The 19538-nt window shown below is 39.1% G+C and overlaps 1 protein-coding gene across 4 annotated transcripts; it reads right to left on the bottom strand.

Annotated features, from left to right (window-relative positions):
- Positions 1 to 917: 917 nt before the first annotated feature.
- LOC122629511 (GTPase-activating Rap/Ran-GAP domain-like protein 3) lies at positions 918 to 18829 on the bottom strand. Of its 4 annotated transcripts, none has more exons than XM_043812997.1 (19): positions 18675 to 18829; positions 17947 to 18218; positions 16377 to 17362; positions 9082 to 9148; positions 8209 to 8292; positions 7972 to 8053; positions 7313 to 7431; positions 7019 to 7083; positions 6844 to 6910; positions 6087 to 6189; positions 5861 to 5959; positions 5482 to 5694; positions 5084 to 5385; positions 4667 to 4952; positions 4100 to 4575; positions 3296 to 3629; positions 3040 to 3126; positions 2685 to 2957; positions 918 to 2596 (listed from the first exon to the last, which is right to left on the bottom strand). In XM_043812997.1, the coding sequence occupies exons 3-19, from the start codon at positions 16580 to 16582 to the stop codon at positions 2340 to 2342; spliced, it is 3120 nt and encodes a 1039-aa protein (XP_043668932.1). In that variant the 5' UTR covers positions 16583 to 17362; positions 17947 to 18218; positions 18675 to 18829; the 3' UTR covers positions 918 to 2339. The 4 variants fall into 4 exon arrangements, with proteins under 4 accessions (XP_043668932.1, XP_043668933.1, XP_043668935.1 ...); XM_043812998.1 differs by having other exon boundaries at positions 5114 to 5385; XM_043813000.1 differs by lacking the exons at positions 16377 to 17362; positions 17947 to 18218; positions 18675 to 18829 and adding an exon at positions 10028 to 10602.
- Between the last annotated feature and the right edge of the window lie 709 nt (positions 18830 to 19538).

Here is a 19538-nt window from a genome sequence, read left to right as displayed (position 1 = left end):
ATGATTGCCACGTTCTCGCTACTGTTCCACGTTCGTTTTCTTAGCTATTACGGTACTTAACGCGTCTGTCTTCTTCCGAAAATCTTCTTCCGAAAACGTACGAAATGATACTCGCCGATGTATTAAAAAAAAATAAGTAAAAATCATCGACCGATCGTAGTTCGTCTCTGGGATCATGCTCGAACGCAAAACGAGGACTTTATGATCGATCGATCGCGAAATGATGCAGAAAGGAAGACGAAGGAAAGTTTTTTCTCCAACTCCTCTCTCTCTCTCTCTCTCTCTCTCTCTCTCTCTCTCTCTCTCTCTCTCTCTCTCTCTCTCTCCTCTCGAAAGCCGTGTAGACGGGAAATTTCGCCGGCATGAAATTTGCCCTACGGTGTACAGACTCGGGCCAATGACTCCGTGCTGCGCGACTTCCAAATTTATGATCAACCAGCAGACCCATGGCGAAACTCTTCGTATCCACTTTGCATTTAAATCGTGCATCTGCATGAGCATGGGGTCTATGTGCCCTCCCTCTCCCTTCTCTCCTACCCCTTCTCGGATAATTTAGGGATCGCATCGAGGATCTGAATGCTGCTTTCAATTTTTACATGGATTTCGGTAAAACATCCATTCTCTATGACCTACATATCCTCTATGAGAAAAATAGAGAAAAAATTACATATCATTTATTCGTGGTTCATTTCCATGGAAGAGTTTACTACCGATCGTGACAAACTCGTGTCGAACAGAAGTCGGGTAAAGGTAAATTATTGCGGTTCAACGATCTAGACTGACCGGGGTCGCCAAAGCATTTTGCTCTGACTCTGCTTGACAGTAATTGCCATTCATAGGATTTTCTTTAACGTCTTATCGGCTTGGGGTTCCCTACGAACGAATAACGAAACAAGAAAATGAAAGTCACTCCAGTGTAAGTTTTGGTGCAAACATTGCAACGATAAGGTACACTTTATTTTATGCTTTCGTATATACACACGTTATATTCTGCCTGTCTTCTCTCGCCGAAGGAAGGAAGGAAGGAAGAGTATGCAGAATTACATCGTCTGCAGAACTTCACGCATGTAGCGCGTTGTGCTACGATCGGTGAAATTCGATCGCGAATGCGTCACAGCCCCCAGAACAAGCTGGTTATACCGTGAATAATCGATAATCATGACCGTACACTTCGTATTCGTCTCGTTCATCTACCTACTGCAACAATAGCTCGCAAACAAAATTGCCATCGGCTCGACGATATTCAACAACGGAAGAACAAAAGAAAGAAAAAAAAAAACAATGGAGTACTTCGGAAATCGTTTTCAATTCTACGCCACTGTCGCGACCATGCTCGCTGCGTACAGTGTCATCGATTCGATCGAAACGACCACGAAAGTGAACACGCTCGCAATTTTCTTTATAACACATACGCGATCACAAGGAGAAGCATGCATACATACAAATGAAAAAAGAAAAAAAAAAAACCAGATATAATTGAGAAAAAAAGATTCTTCATATACAATATCCGCGTATTATCAAGATCGAGATTGTGCTTTGGTATCATCTCTCGTCGAGAATTATTAAAAATGTATTTTTAATGAATTAAGCTATTATGCTCTCGAAAGATACGGTAAAACAATCGTTCCTTTGCATATTTTATACACTTCGATTCTTGGCATTCGTTCACCCTTAACCTCTACGGTGAGCCACAATGTTACCGACCTTTTCTCCTGCATGTCTGTCATACAGTAGATAAGGTATGCATCTATCTATGTGGAATACGTATCAAGGAGGCAAGAAAGACATCGAGTACACGTCAGATAGATCGTACGTCAAAAATATCGACGTCCCAAATTTGAAATTCTCATTCGTTTTCGTACTCGGTTGATCGATGTCGTCTATCGTATCGTCAGAGAATTATTCGCAAAGTTAGTACGAGAGAATCACCGCTAGATGACACTCGAAATCTTGATTTATCGATCGAGCATTGATATGGAAATTTCTAGGCCGAATATTTTGTTAATTCTTTTATAAATTTAGATAGATCCAAAAATTCCGACGACAAACAAAGGGAGGAAAGTAGAGATCGTGTGTAACGATCGATCATACACGTACTAAATGCCTTTATATCGCGAAGCGTAGCAACGACAGGATCGTGCGTTTGCTTGTGTTAAATCTTAATCCTGTGGAGGCACGAGCGTCAGGTACCTACTATCCATCCGCACTTTAGAGTACGAATCCAATAAAAAATGGCAACACAATTATGAATTAGTTTAGGAGAAAGTTAGCGTGTCTCTTTGTCTCCATCTCTCTTTCTCTCTCTTTCTCTCTCTCTCTCTCTCTCTCTCCTTTTCTTTCTATTTTCTACACACAGTAGGAATCAGATCTTCAGCGGCACTTGGTGGCGTCGGACTGCTGTTGCAAGACCTGCTTAAGATTCTTGGTGATTCCACGCTCAAAAAATTATTTTCTCCGCCGGTCAACGGAGCAGAAACGATTTCTGGTTCCACTGGACTCGGGCATCTTCTTTGGTTACAAGTCGACGTCATATTTCGCGAGAGAGTTTGCAATGGTATTCTGTAGATCCTTATCGGTTTCCAATCGCTATGATTGTCTGCAACAAACACAGTTGAGAATAATACAAAGAACGTCTTTTGGTAAATTAGAGTTACGGAACGTTTCGATGACGTAAAATAACTTACTTTGCGAGTTTGATCGAGACGAGGAGGAAGATTGCGTCGTTGGTGGTGGACTGCCTGTTTGTTCCTCTTTCTCGGTAGGTTTCGCGTCAAGTCGAATACGTTCGCATTTCCCGGATAGAAATTCCGGAGCGGTCGTAGCAAAAAATATATCTCTTTTCGAAGTTATCAAACAAAGATTCGGCATGGCGATCGTATGTACAAGATTTCCATTTATTATCAAACGAATTTCCATTGTGTCAGCGGTAAACGCTATCACGTAAGGAAAAGCACAAGCTGAGGAGAAAAAAGAAACGTAGTTTGGTTAATTTTTAAAATCGATTATAATTAAAATTATATAGAGAATTTTAATTCCGACCTATAGCAATTGGCACTGAATTCCATTTGAAATCAAAGTCCGTGGGAGCAGTACTCTCCTCCGAGCACTTTTGGAAGTGACACATATCTGTGAATAATGATGAACTCATTTGATCGAATCAAATCATTTAATTGGATTAATTCGAATTTCTTCATAATTCGATTGAATCGATTATTATCGTATTATTCTAGGAATACTAATATACGTAGGAATAGAATTTTATAAAATACACGGATATCTAATCGAATGAACTCACTGTTATAACAGAGCAATAGTTCTGGTTCCTCGTCCTCGCGCAGATCGATCGCTGCGACGATGTGCGGTTTGTTCGTTTCGACGTGAACTATTCGCGAACTTCCGGACGCCGTGAAGAGTTCGTAATGATGACGTGCACCGCAACACAGCATCCATTCGTTCCCTATCTCCGTGCTCTCTATCATCGTAATAAGAATTGGGCTTTCGCTAGCTGTGAATTCCTTGAGCAGCAAGAAACCTTCGATCGTGTCGGTGTCTGCGGAAGAGCACCAAGCTGTCCAGGCTGCGTTATGTTTCCATTGGAGGACCGTCAAACGTCGTCCAACGGCCGCACACTACGAGCAAGCTTCTTACGATTAGATTTTAATGAAATTTTGATTAAAAACATTAACGTTCGCAGTGGTTACGTAAGGCTTCTTTTTCTAATCACCTTCGAATTATTCCACTGTAATTCGTTGACTATATATTAGATCCCGCATAACACGGGCTCTTATAAATCGATACAAAAATTGTGACTTGCGTTCAACTACAATACACGCAAATGTCCTACCTAAATTGTTGATATCATTAAATATCTCCGTTATTTTTTATGACACAGGAATATGTCTTAGGTTGCATCGTTCGAAAGAAATACAATGATATGGAAATTGTGTAACCTATGTAACTTGTATAACAGTTATTGATAAAACATGAAATACCCGTGTTATGCATGGTATCGTTGTAATTATTTACATTATATTTATAAATACGAGTCTTCGTATCCACTGTGGTTATATTAGATTTTCTTCGAAAGATTAAAGAGTACCATTCGCAAGTGCGAGCCACCTTGCCTGGTGATACTGTAGAGATGACAACCACGAGTACGAGCCAATTTTCTATCCTTAATATGCGCTCGACTTCTAACCGCGGGTGGTCGGGGCTGTCTCCGTGCTCGAGAACGTAAAGACGATTTGAATTTGAAATTTTCTGGATAAATCGCTTCGGAATCCTCTTCCTCGATCTCGCCGTCTCTATAATCTTCCTCGTTCTCACCGTTCTCTTCCGTTTCTTCGTCGTGCTCGTCTCCCTCGTCTTCGTCGTCGCGATTGTTAAAGAATTCGGGGAATTTGTACGTCTTTGCACTCAACGCCGAATCGTAATCAAATTCACGTAAACGAAAAACGTAAACGCTTTCTTTGCCTTTATCGATTCCACGAAAGAGTAGAATACCGTGTTGTTCTACCACGTCGAGTTGTTTGATCTGAACTGACTCGTCGAAAATCATTCTGTGAGAGAAACCCTCTGGGGAAAAAGATCATTTTTGTTTGCCTAACGTCGGAATCAAATCTTTTTTTTTTTTTTTTTATAGAATCAAATAAAAAATCAATTGTACCTTCGACCAGAAAAGTTCCATTTTCCGTTGCAAGTATCATCCTATTCTCCGACCAAACGTCACCGCAAATTACGACGTGCGGGAAATCTGGGTAAATACATCTCGGTTCCCAAGGTCTTGGTTTCAATGGACCGACCGTGGCCAGAGAAGTTGGTGCTAGACCGCGAACTATTGCTTCCAATTTAACAGCCTGACCAACACGGACCATTTCTACCGTTCGAGTTTCTTCTCGTCGTCGACCAGGTGCTTCCACAACGTCAGAAAACGCACGACGATTCAACATACTCTGTGAAATCATCAACAATTATCTATGCGGATCAGAAGAAATGTGCATTTAATAATTCCAATTTGTCTTTTTCGTATTATTACTCAATTAAGTATGTACAAAAATTTATTCTAAAATTATCGGATATGTACATTTAACAGAAGATCACGCTGAAGACTCACGTTGCTCTTGCCATCTTGCGCATGTTCCTGATACATATCACGCAAGAGAGCATCCAGAGTTCTCTCTCTTTTTCTAGAAAAGGTTGGCGTATTGAAGGTTGCTTTTTCGCCATTGATCAGTTTGACTAGAAGGAATTCACGCAAGTGATAAGGATCGTCGAATATTGGTGGACACGGAAGACTTGGACCAAAAAGAGGAACCGTTTCGTCGCAATAAATGGCGACTCGCCAACCTTTAAGGAGTCCTAATGCTGATACCACAGCAAACACGTCTGAGAATAACAAAGAGATGAGAGATCAACAAGGAAAATAAAAAAAATCTTGTTCTTTTTCTTTTTTTTAATGGACCGATTGGATTGAGAGCTTACGAGTGAATTGACTCCTTATGCAATTAGGATTGAAACTATCCACAGCTGCTGGATCATCTGTATAAATGATGTTGACGATGTCATTACCAATATGCCTCTTTCTCTCGAGCTGCTGCGGATTATCCTTCGAGTAAGGAAGCATTGTGCTGACGTGGTACATCACTTCGTGACCAGCATATATCGTATAAACGCTTTCTCTTCCGGTCATGTCACCTGTACACGCAATAAAGTGCTTTTAATATATATCAAGTAAACATATGCATGTGTATTTTCTTTTTTCCTTTGATTTCAGATAAAATCGGTACGATTAAGTTTTAAGCACGAGCTATTTTTATCTTTCTTTCTTATCTATAGCGATGGCACACAAAAGTAAGTGTACCTTTAACATCCAGGCCGCCTCGGTACTTGTCCCAACCTCTGAGTCGTATCTTCTCACCGAGAATGTCGAGAAACTTCTCGAAACCGGGGCTGCCACTTTCTGCGAACAATAAAGACACGACCCGCGGGTCGAACATGCCCTCCTTTGATCATCGTTTCCGTTTCTTTCTACTTAAACAAAAATATACCGTCGCCGAGCGACGGCTCTTAATTTTTCTTCATCTTACCGTTCGATAACATCTCGTCGTCGGTTGTCTGACCCTCCTTCGCGTATATAACACCGAACTTGAAGTTGACGGATCCTTCTTGTTCTTCCAGTAATAGTAAGTCCTAAATAAATCGTTTTTTCGAAGAGTTTTATCGTTAAATATAAAAAAAAAAGGTTTTGATATATTTTTGCTTGAAATATATCGTTTCGTTTAATAACGTTTCATTCAATGCCGTTAAGGGAATATAATCACAACATTTATCAATTTTTCTGCAATTGCGCGAGTATTACGCCTGAAAGTATGCATCACTTTATACCTTGTCAATAATTAAAGTTATTGTGAGTGCCATCTATCAGTTAGAAACTTTTTACAGCCCCTTTGGTATGCAACACGAACATACGTATATGTATAATTCATTTTTTCATATCGTCGACGTATCATAGAGATCGCGTGTAATAAAGATAGACACGTTAAAGTTGACCTTTGGAAAACAAGGAAAATGAAAAACGATGCTCGAGATTATAAATATGGACGAAGTATGTTGTGTTGCCATATTTTCCGGAACGATATCGATTATTCACAAAAATAATAACGTTTCAATTGGTTTGTGACACGCGAAGATTCCAAACCAAAGTCTTCTGATATTTTTATATAAATTTCAATGATATTTGTTTATTAACTTTTTCAATATCGAAAGTACTGGAAACTCTCTTGGGTCGTGCTTAAAACTAAAGGAACTTATTCGAGTAGTTAAACTTCTAAGACGTACACGCACCTTTTGTATCTCAGGAGACAAAACTTCGCGTGGTGCCTTGTCGAGTTTTTCCAGGCCGAAGAAGTTGCTGAGAAAATGCAAATCGAGCGTCAAGTTGTACCGGAACGATAAATAGTAACTAATATCGTGGTAATTGCTTTTCTCGCTTTTTCCCGATTAAGAAGAAAATATTTACCTCAGGATTTGCCTGATGGTCATCGTCTTGTTTGCCGAAAATGGCAGAGATATCTTTTGAGCTCCCTGGGTTGAAACGAATGCTTATATTTTTTCTTTTTTTCTTATGCTTACTTGCATCGATTCACGGATATAAGGTGTGTAATTACGAGGAAAGCAAAAAATGAAGAAAAAAGAGAAAAAGAAAAGAATAAGCAAGGAAAAAGAAAGTTAAAGATAAACAAATATTTACACGATGTTAATTACACCCTTATTTGCGTAATACGATCGAGAATGTTTATTTTATTTTACTCACCGTTCGTCTCCATAAAATAACCCTGTAATGCGATACGCATTGATCGCCACCCTCGCTCATCACCACCGAGAGAAAGAGTGGATTCCTTTCATGATCCGAGGCCACGTAATTTTGATGCACTATAACAAGATAATTACGATTCGGGAGTATTATGATGTAAACAAAAACAAAATATAAACGAAAGCGATAACGTTTTTGCTCGCTTTTTTGACAAAGTTGCCGTTTGATCTTTTTTCTCGTGTTCTTTCTTTTTTTTTTTTATTTTCTTTTTATCCGTATCAAACCCATAACGAGTAAGTTCGTAAAAGTGTTACATTTACTCGATAGCATTTCTTTTTTTTTTGTTTTTTACGATAGAACAACATTCATCTTAATTATCGATCCACAGCTCGTAATCGCGGTTCTCCATTAACGAGCGTATCGACGCTATTGGCACAAGCTCGGTCCGCTTTTATCTCACTCTCTACCAATATTTATACCCGTTAAGCGTATAAACTTTGGCGCGTACGATAGGAGCGGCGTGTCTGAGCTTTCACGAGGATGAACACGAGCGCGTGGTTTCGAGCATTATCTGTGGTTGGTGAGATAAAAAAAAAAGGCTGAAAAAGAACGAACGAACGAACGAACGAACGAACGAACGAACGAAATATCGTACTCACGCTTTCCTAGAAAGTATTTAAAGTACCAGCGCGTTTGGTACTCGGGATTTTCCAATATCGGTATATTCGGAGATCCGAACATCTGTACAACAGAGAAGAACGATGGGATCATAAATACGAGCGATATGTATTATTTTCTTTTGAAGTGAAAAGTGAAAAATACGATGACAAAATGAAAAAGATAGAGAAATAGATAGATAGAGAGTGAGAAAGAGAAGAAAAATCGATCGTTCTTACTTCCTCTTTCTCGCCCGGAGAATCTCCGTTCTCCACTCGAAATCTTCTCCCATTGTCGGAGCCGTCCTGCTCGATTTGTGGCAACTGAAAAAAATGAGACATGTTCCTACTGGATGGCTCGTCTCTATTACTCGAGTAATCGACAAAAAAAGAAAGAAAGAGAGGAAAAAAAGAAATCGTTGTTCCAGTTTGACAAACACATAGAAACGATTCGAGTGACGTCGATCGATGATCGATCGTTGAAAATTTCGATCGACGAAACACGAAGCAAAACTACGATTGTTCGAGCTCTGTTAACTCGATTGTTACACCGGAAATGATGCTTTCACCTGCCGATACGAGGGAACGTTGTCGCGTAACGGGGACGATGCTCGATAAAAAAAGGAAGAAAGAAAGAAAGAAAAAAGAAAAGAAAAAGATTAAGGACGAACGAGTAGGAAAAAGAAATACGCGTGGTAATATTCCGTGGCGGAAACGGAAGGTAGATAAAAAGAAAATAATACAAATAAAAGGTGTTAGTAGGAAAAATCACGTTACGACGTTTCTCATCTAGAATTCTTCTTCGACGTTTACGAAGGATAAAAAGTTTCCATTCGATGGAACCGCGACAAACAGGAAGATCTAACATCGTCTTCGTCTATACGATTCTATCGCACATAAGATTTGCCTTTTATCGTCGAGTACCACTCTCGTATTCGAAAGTGGTCGTTCTCCAAAGTGGAACACGACGATTTGACCTATTTGCAATAGGAACACGACCGAACGTCTTTCTATATGCACATACACAAAGACGCACACGCATACGCACAGCTAGCTAGATATACATTTACATCTACTTGTACACATAAACGTACTCGTAAAGCCTTCTCTTACCATCTCGACACTTCCATAGCATCGCCTCGATAGGACACCTCTCCTCGATATCGCATCCGTCGTGGATCTAAAACACGGTACCGTTTCATTGTCTACGTGCGACAAAAGATATGGATAGAAAGAGAGCGGAATAGGATACTTGGAAGGGTCTCGAGAATAATTTTTCCGATTCAATGACGCGTTAAATGATCAAGCACCAAGAAAATGAAGGAGAAAGAGAATATTCGGGGAACTATCTTTAACTCTTACATTCTTATTTCTCGTGCAACCAATCTTCCGAACCCTTTGCCTCCTTTTCCTCCTTCTCAACGATAAGCTCCGAGATAAAACACCCACTATCTTATATTCGTCGTTTTTCGCGGCGTGAATATGTAGGTTAATGAGAAGGCGCGTCGAGGTCGACTCGCTCGAATGCAAAGGTACCCGATATGTACCTACCTAGCCGAATACAAAGTACCTAGCAGATACAACACAAACAGCCGGAAGATCGAGCTTCGATTGATTTTATCGCTTTTGCAAAAGGATATTGACAAACTTCCGACTTCCTTCTGAAACTACCCTTTAGATAGACGGGAAAATATTAAAACGTAAGTTTCACGATTATTTTCAATTAATCGATCGACGATCCGAAACGATATTTCCTTCGTACTATTCTTCGATGTCGCATCCTAGGTATTAGGTAAAATACCTAATCCTATATTTTTTTTTTTGAAGCCACGCTACAATTGATACATAATAACTACGTATTAAATCGGTTCAAAAATAATCGTGGTTTTTATCGCTTTACTCGATACGTAAACAACGCGATTATTTTTCCACCGATCTGATGTATAGAAATAAGTACGCACATAGAGAACGATCGGTCCATATTAAACTCGTACGATTACTCGCTTTGTATGTATAAAATTGATAAGCGTATCTTGCTAAAATACGTGAAATAACGTACGCGTGATGACTGGCTCTCCGATGAAGATGTCTTAGTTGAGACGATGATAATAAAGGTACGCAGACCGATCTGGATCTGTTTCTACGTTTCATAGCGTCCAATTCGGCCGATGTTGGTGCCGACTCCTCGTCGCTCTTGCTATCCATCGTCGGATTCCTTGTCTTCTCTTTTTTCTCTTTTACGTTCTTCCGAAACTTACAGTTTGTAAAATAAAATTTCAAAACGGTTCTGGACCTTCGGAAACGTTTTCGTCTGATATATGCCAATGGAATTTAAACGAGAATCCAAACGGGACGAACTTTGAGTCGGTGACGAGGAGGATAAATTAACGTGGATTGACTTTTCATTTCTATCTTTGGCGATCGTAGGATTTAAAAGGAGTCTTCTGTTGACCCCTCGTCTCCTCTCAACATCAAAGCAATCGAGACGACTCGAAAGAGGCTCGTCTGAGTATGCGAGTGCCGGTGAGAGACGCAACCCTTCTCTTTTCTCTCATTAATCCTGGGAGCAGTGCTAGGCGCTCCTTTCAATATCACGCTTTATCCTATCTGTCTCGGCAGGAGTTGAAATAATAATCACCGCCAGAGAGAAAGAGAGAGAGAGAGAGAGAGAGAGGGAAAGAGAGAGAGGTAGAGAAAAAAAAGATTCAGGATCAACGAACTATCTGCCGCGTTCGATTGTCCTTAACGATCTTGAGTCCACAAAAACGATTATCGTTAAACGATAATTACGTAGGGTAAACACTCCAGTGTCTCATGTTTATTATCAACAAAGTCAAAAAATAAGAAAGAAAAAGAAAACAGAATACAAAAAATAGATGACTTACCCGAAGAAAACTATAGTAATGACCTTTCACATTCTTTCCTTAAACTCTACAGGACTTTCAACCCCTTTCTCTTTCTCTCTTTCTCTCTTTCCATGCAGTAGCAAGTAAGCTTTCACTCGTCTTTCGCACGACTGTCAACCCCTTTCGTGGAGTCTCGTCGAGCGACCTTTCCTCTCGACGGGCACGACTTTCAACCCCTCGCTGTGCACTAACAACGTCGAGAGTATAAATGCATGATACACTCGTCTCTCTCTCTCTCTCTCTCTCTCTCTCTCTATTTTTCTTTTTATATCTATAAATATATATACATATATATGTATATATATATGATATGGTATATATTTTCTGTTTTCTTGATAAAGTTTAGCGTGTTTTACACATACGCAGAGGTTTACTCGCGAGAGGACAAAGATCCGTTCGCTGTTACACGACGGCGACTCGTCGACTGGCGCCGTATCGTCGAGCAACTCCTCTCTCCTTTCCTATTTTCTCTCTCTCTCTCTCTCTCTCTCTCTCTTTATCTCTATCTCTCTCACCTTCCCACCCCCGAACACGAAAAGTCCCGCGTTCGACACTCGTCACTCGCGTTTTCCCCGCGACCGACTAGCCCACTTATCCGTCACGACGGGGTTCTACCAAAGACTAATAAATTTCATTCCAATTCCTTTTCGATCCTAGTCCTTTCTCTTGTCCTTCTTTGACTTTTTACCTTCTTCCTACAGGATCACTCCCAAAAAGCATATCGACGCGCCCTCCGCACGCGACACGCAGGCGTCGAGCTTTGCACACCGGCGGACGGTGACCCGCATTTTCGTTGGCGCCGAGGACCCTCGCTGCGGAGATCAGACACCTTTCTCTCTCTCTCTCTCTCTCTCTCTCTCTCTCTCTCTCTCTCTCTCTCTCTCTCTCTATTTCTCTCTCTCTCTCTTTCTCTCTCATCTCTCCCTTCTATTTCTGTAAGTGTCCATTTATTTTATACATATATATATATATATCTCTTTTTTCTAATGGATCGTAAAAAGAAGATAACAGTTTTAAAAAACTTTCTTTTAAACTTATACTTCATTGTAAACTCTGTTCGATCTTACGAATTCCTTGAAAATTATTAATTAATTCGTTAGTTTGATTGAACGTAACTCTCAATGAGACTCTCGACCTTTTTCGATAGGATGATTCTTGAAAAAGTACTCTATGATTTACGTGTTCCGTTTTTAACAAGTATCTTCTTTTTTAGTTTTTATATATACATATATAAAATTATTCAATAATATATATGTATACGTATATGTATATGTATATGTTCATGCATATGTATGCGCGCACGTGTGTGTCGAGTGATTATCGAGCTATTAAATCGAACATATTTATGTAAGTTTATTACTTTTAGATTTATTACATATAGCAAGGACGTACCGACATTTCCGCATTTTTAATCGATCCCACCAACGTGGCAGCGTTTATCGACTCTCGATAAGCCTCCTACCAACTCAGCCGACGAAAGCAGAATTCGCGTGGCACAATGAAAAAGTTTCTTTTTTTGTACGATGTTGTTGTTCTCATCAGTAATGATCATAAAATTTGATTAACGAAAGCTAAATTCGAATCGATTTGGGACGCTTTATAACATCGATAAGCTTAAGGATTGAGTTATCGCTTTTATCGGCAACCCACAGGGAGCTATCTTACCGATTTACGAATTGTTTTCAAAAATTTTTCTCCTATAGATCACAAGTTCGAATTAATCGATTATCGAAAGTCCAGGTTATTTTAATTAATGTTCAATAGGATTTTGCGTTTTCAACGTATAAATATCGTATAGTAATAGTTCGTCCACGTGACCGCGATAAAGGCCTTGTTTGAAATATTGAAGCGTTACGTCGTTTGCATAAATATATATATTACGTTTATACATATACATATATGTACACCGGACAACGGGAAATCGTTATCTTTTAATAAAATGACGATGTTTCCCTTTGATATCTTTTACTCTTAAGCACTGATTAACTTAACGGCAAAACTTCTCGGAATCAATTTGATGTCGGGCGGAGTATGTCTATCCATTATTCGCATAATCGAATAAAAGCAGCCGTCGAGTTTGACGTCAATGGTTCGCCAAAGCCGCGAATACAATAATAAACTTTCTATCGACCTTATCACTCGAATGAAAACTTTTATCTTTCTCGTACTAACAAGGATGATATAACTAATGATGTAATAATTTTTACATGATCGTACGATTCCTGTAGTTATAAGGACACACACACACACACACACACACATATATATATAAAAATAAGAACTGAGTACAATCAAAGAAGATGTCAAAAAATGATCTAGTCTCTTTTGCAATCGCGTTTAGCAAGGAAGTAGGAAAATGGAGAAGCGTCACCGGAGGGTACCATCGGGAGAGCTGATGATGTTGGCGGCAGATCCGACGATCTGGGCCGATGATGGATTTTGGTTGAGTTTTCAGGAGGGCCCCGCGGCTAGCTAGCAAACAGCTAGCTCTATAGGACTACAGGTAACGTGTTATGAACAACGACAAAATCAATATACCTATATATGTATACAGAGAAAGAGGGGTAGGTGCTTTCGAATGCGGGCTATCGCAATGACGCAATTCACAATATTCTACTCGCGTGATAAAGTCATCGGAAACGCTCGAGTTCTCTCTCTGTCTATTTCTCTTTCTCTCTTTTTCTATTTTTCTCGATTTATCTATCTCTATCTCACTATTTTTTTCTTTCATGGCCATAACACAAGGTAACCCTGTTTGCCAACACTTTTCTCTCTCTCTCTCTTTATCTCTCTCTTTCTCGGTAGCTGAGCAATACCCTCGCCCTCTCTTCTGACTCTCTTTCTAATTCTTCCCTTCTTCTCCCTTTAACGTGATCTCACACTAAGAGAAGGAGAGAAAGAGAGAGAGAGAGAGAGAGAGAGAGAGAGAGAGAGAGAGAGAGAGAAAGAGTATGTGTATTCGAGATGCCGCGGTCGACTTCCACTCGGTCGAGCGTGATCGAGATCGATCCACGGAGCACAAAAGAGCGTCAGCCGAGACTCGAGCCAGTCCGATAGCAAAAAGGTTAATTATAAAGAGCGAAGCACTAAAATCCGATATCGTGCGCGCTCGGGGGCCACTTGCCATCGTAAGCGAAGCTGTTGTCGATCCCCCCACTCTTTCTCTCTCTCTCTCTCTCTCTCTCTCTCTCTCTCTCTCTCTTTCTCTCCGTCTCTATCCTCGAGAATTGCCATGGTCGCACGTCCGATAATGGGGTGGTTCATGATACTACTGTACACCGAGGGTGTATCGTTTTTTCTCTCTCCCTAGGTTAATTTGATTACACTCGTTGAAACGCATTTATTCGCGCAACCTTTACACGTGGTTTATCTCTTTTTCTCTGATAAAATTCTAAACAAATCGAATATTTTGCCAACTAGTATTCTAAAAGACTTGCTTACAAGATTCTTCGTATGTAGAATGGATGGAACGAAAAAAAAAAGAAGAGGAAGAAGAGGAAGAAGAAAAAAAGCAGTTATCGCACGTTTATCGTTTGCGACGATCATCGTCGAAAATAGAATGATCTATGAATCATCGAGGGAACGATAAGAGCTAGCGCCGTACGTTAATGATAGCGAACGTTCTTGGACTCAAAAGTTGCAATTGGACGCTTTTTATTTTAGGTTGAAAAGGAAATGTACCGACAACTTAATTTCCTTCGTCCTTCCATCGATAAGATCGGATCGGATCGGATCGGATCGAATAGAATCCGATCCCATCCCACGATCTCATCTCCACTTACTATATTTGCAAATTCGCCTACTCCCTTGATATAGATACATCTCATCATAATAATAGTCTGTATCCCGTGGGATAAATCCTCCGATACATGCTACTTTATGGCATAGATATATATAGAGAGAGAGAGAGAGAGAGAGAGAGAGAGAGAGATGGAGAGAGAGAGTAGATAGTTGGTATTACCTAGATCGTTACGGGCCACGTACTCGTTTTATCTGACAAGTGTCTGTTTGTCCTGTAAACGGTATTCGATAGACCGAAAATATCTATGTTATTCTTCTGCTCGAAATGCTACAAAATATGATTCGAAAGTTTTGTCAAAACGAAGATAAACGTTCGTACAGGATTACGAAAAAAGAGAGGAAAAAAAGAAAAATTATATAGACGATTAAATATATATATCACATCACGCTTAAATCGATCAAATATATATATAAAACATTACCTTTAAATGTATATATAACATTACATTTAAATATATATATATATACATATATATGTATATATATAAAACATCATATTTATATATACATAGCTGACAATACTTTCCACGTTAATGATCTCTCCATCTGTCTTTTCTTTAGAACATCGGAATAAATCGCACCGATTTCAAGTTTCCTTTTAATAAAGAGTCACATCGTTCCCCTTTTTATCAACATAGGTAAGGTGCAATAAATAACGTCGATATAAACAATAAAGGCAATGTCCGTGGGAGGAGTAAAAGGCAGACGAACCTGACATGCTAGTCAGCTTGATGACATTCGTGCGTGTACACTTTACGCAAAAGCGCGCACATACACATACACATATACATACACGCACACGCACACACACATACACATCCACGTACACAGACATAGAGGTAACGCAACAGAACGTACATGCACGTACGTACACACGTGTTTGGTTATCCACGAGTTTATTCTTTCCTTCTTTGTCACTGGTTCGTGAATGCAAAAGAAAAACAGCGATATGATCGAGCAGTTCGTTTTAAAAGGACTGTTCTTTTACCTTTATCTTTCTTTTCTTTTCTTTTCTTTTTTTATCCTGTACCGATAGGGTTGCCACACGTATGTGACACGACTCTCGTGTATCTCGAATCAGCGCTCGTGTTTTAAACTAATTAACGCGCGTCGGTTCTAACGGCGATTCGTTAAGCCAATTACCAGAGACGCGACTACTCGACGTTTTCACTCGGTCGATCGGCTTATGACTTATGTACATACATACATACATACGTACATACATATATACGCACACACAACAAATAAATACATACATACATACATACGTACGCACGTACGTTTGTCCTTATAGACTTTCCGTTCATAGATTTAAGAAGACTCGATTCTTACGTATGACGTATCGTAACCAAACCTTATGATACTTTTTTATCGAGTCTATGCATAAGAATTACAATATTTTTTATATACATACATATACTTTTGATCTTACGATTTAAACTTATTTTTTATCTCATTAATTTTGTCGATAAATATAAAGATTGAGATAAGAAAAAGAAGATTTGTTCGTATCAGATCGAGCTAACGAGAAAATTTTGTTTTATTCTTTTTCTTCCTTTTTTCTTTTCTTTTTTTTTTTTTTTTACATGAAACGTTATATACGATGAAATAATTGTGTGATGATCATGCGAGGAATGAAGGAATACAACAAAGTGTGTTAAAAATATTAGATGTAATAACAAAGTGACATTATTAACCAACCTGGTGGTCCATGGTAAAACTTTGCTACCCTCGAAGCTGATGCTCCTCAGCTCATACTTAGATCTCAAACGAAGAGGCGAGCCAGGTGCGGTACCACTGTGAAGAAGATTCCTCACGCTCTTGGTGCTAACCCCCGATATAGCGTACCGTCTCGAAGTAGCTCCCTCTCTGGTCGACTGATTTGTCGTTCTTCTCAAAGAACTCATCTTGTATATTCCTTTCTTCACGGCATATTTTTAACAACAACATAAATAATGAACCCTTGTAAATCTTCAATTTCACCCGATTTTTATTTTATTTTATTTTATTTTATTCTATTTTCTTTTATTTTATTCTCTTTTTTGTTTTATCCAAATCCTACGTCCTTGTCCTCGTACATCTCTGATCTTTTTTCATCGTATATTCTATTCTTCTCCAAGATAAAAAAACATCTTCTAATGTATTTATCATCGAGTAATTAATATTTCATTAATTGCACAATATCTTTTATGTCCTTCATCTTCTTTAATGGTGAACGTCCGAAGATTCTTATCTTCGTTTTAAATCTTGTTCAAATCCAAACGTGTTCAGAGGCAGCACGATGTCGACGTTCTTTCGTTACTCCTTCCGACATCTGATCGCAGGTGTGCGAGCTTACACGGTGCGACCATAAATGACTGCGCCACCTTTCGACCCCACCACCACCATTCGGCTTCGTTCGCCACCATAACTGGCTCCGAGCATCCTTCCTTCCGATCCCCACTCTCCCCTTTTCCCACCACTCTCATCATCCCTTCTATACTTTATTTGTCTATCTCTTTCTCTTTTTTATCTCTCCCTTCCTCCCTCTCTGTCTTTCTCTCTCTCTCTCTTTTTCTTTATCTCCTCACAGGTTACACCGAGTCATCTTTTTCTAGCACGTGTTACTTCCTAGATCCTTCGATCATATTGTTGAATATCCTATAACGTTTTTTTTTTTACACACCAATATCATTTTCTCATAAATCCTTAAACGAAAGTAAAAATTTGAGAAAATTCGTATCATATGTGCCTTCTTCATCCATCTATCCATCCATCCATCTTTCCTCTCCTCTATCCATCTCGATTATTGAGCCAAGGAAACGCACGCACGCTCCACTCGCTTCGTCGCTCGATTAAACAAAAATCTTTTTATGGAGCTCAAACGCGCACGGAATTTTCTCGGTCGTCCTCTTCGAACCTCGTGATTCGAGGTCTGCCGAACGGTACCAAACCGTCCTTGAAATTATTCCCGATTCGTGCTAATTTTGCTTGGAACGTTTTAGTGTCCAAACAAAAAAAAAAAAAAAAAGAAAAAGAAAAAGAAAAAGAAAAAGAAAAGGATCGAGAAATTTTTCTCATTACAATTGCAATTTTTTCAAGTATGATTTAAATTTTTTAATCGTTTAAAACATTTTTTTTATCATGAAATGTGATCTTTGCGAATTAACATTTCGATTTTCTTAGAACTTTCGTTACCAGCTATATTTACGATATCGTACCATTTTGAATTTTAATAAAAAAAGAGGGAGAGAGAGAGAAAGAGAAAGAGAGAGAAATAATCTTTTTATACCATATCACGTTTTTAAAGAACGTATACGATCGTGCCTTCGTTTCCTTTAATTTTCGACGTGAGACACGAGACGAACACGTATCCGATCTCGGAACTTCCTAAGGAATTTTGCGCTCGTTCCTGAAAACTCGGTCACGCGCTTCTCCTAATTCCTTTCCAATTCCCTACGTCGATCCTCAGTCGTTAAGGGATAACCTTCGGGAGCTTTTCCGTTGAAGAATTTCGTTCGATAGATGTCTCGATAGGTTTGCTGCGTTAACGTCTGGTTGATGCTGCGAAGGAGAAGAATAAGAAAAAGAAGAAAGCAATGCTGTGTAATCGAACAATAGATAGACAGTATGAGCTTTATTAGTTAAGGGAAAGGATGGAAGTAATATCATGAAAATGCGAAAGAAAGAAAGGGAAAATAAATAAAATAGAAGAACGAACTTCGTTTAAAATAAGAGAGATCCAATTAATGGTAGAAGAATTAAAAAAAGAGAATTGTAAAGAAAAAACTATTTGCAGAGCAATATGTGTTAACAAAATATATTTTACACACCAACACACACACATACACGCACGCAAGCTCACGCAACTATCAATGACTTTTTCTTTTTCTTTTTCTTTTTTCCTACTTTCTTTTTTCTTTTTCATTTATTTATCTATTTCCTTAATTTACTTAATCTTCTCAAACATCCTATAAATATCTTTGCACACTGAACAAAATTTTTTTCAAATATATGTACCTTTAACACTGCTGATCGTTGTCCGATCACAAGCCCGATCACGAGGATCACTCGCGAGAGAATTTATATCTCTGTCGATGTCACGGTCGAACTCAGGATGTTCGTCGAAGACTGGCCGATTCACGGCCAAGATAATTCCTCGAAGGGTAAAAGCGCTGTTGGAAAAACGCATGCGTCGATTCGACGTTGAGTGTGCTCGAACGAAACGTACTTTCGCGAGAGAGGCGACTTATTTTTCGAAAAACAAGGACATACATTTCATCGGGCTATCGTGTTTTTTTGTACCACCCTCTCTTTCTCTCTCTTTCTCTCTCTTTCTCTGTGCATGAAGATCGATGTGAAGTCTAGGTGAACCAATTAGAACGGAGTCTTAAGGAACGATGTTAAACTTACTTTTTCTTTAACGTTTTTGTAAAGCATCCTTTCTTAATTAAATTAACTCTTTGCGCGTTAACGGACGCAAAATCTCTTCCTTTTTCTTCTTGCTTTCTCATTCCCTTTCTGTCTGTTTGTTTCTCTCTCCCTCCTTCCTTCTTTCTCTTGGGACTCGTATACAGCGAACGAACGATTCATCCGGCTTCTTAATATTCATACTACGAAAACTGCAACGCGTCGTTCAAAACAACAAACTCATAATTGAAATAGAATGTTCAACAATATAATAAACATTTTGTCTTTTCAATGAATTGATATTACTGAACGTTATTATACTTTACAAATATGTGCGTGTATGTGTGCGTGTGTAACGTGTGTGTTTATATATGTAACGTGTGTGTTATATATAATGCCCGCGCACGCGTGTGTATATAACGTCTGTGCTGTAAATAGGACGTGTGTTCTATTTACAGATAAGTACCTTACAAA

The sequence above is a fragment of the Vespula pensylvanica genome, chromosome 5, assembly GCF_014466175.1.
Source record: "Vespula pensylvanica isolate Volc-1 chromosome 5, ASM1446617v1, whole genome shotgun sequence".
Taxonomy (NCBI): domain Eukaryota; kingdom Metazoa; phylum Arthropoda; class Insecta; order Hymenoptera; family Vespidae; genus Vespula; species Vespula pensylvanica.
This window is presented reverse-complemented; position numbering and strand designations above follow the sequence as displayed.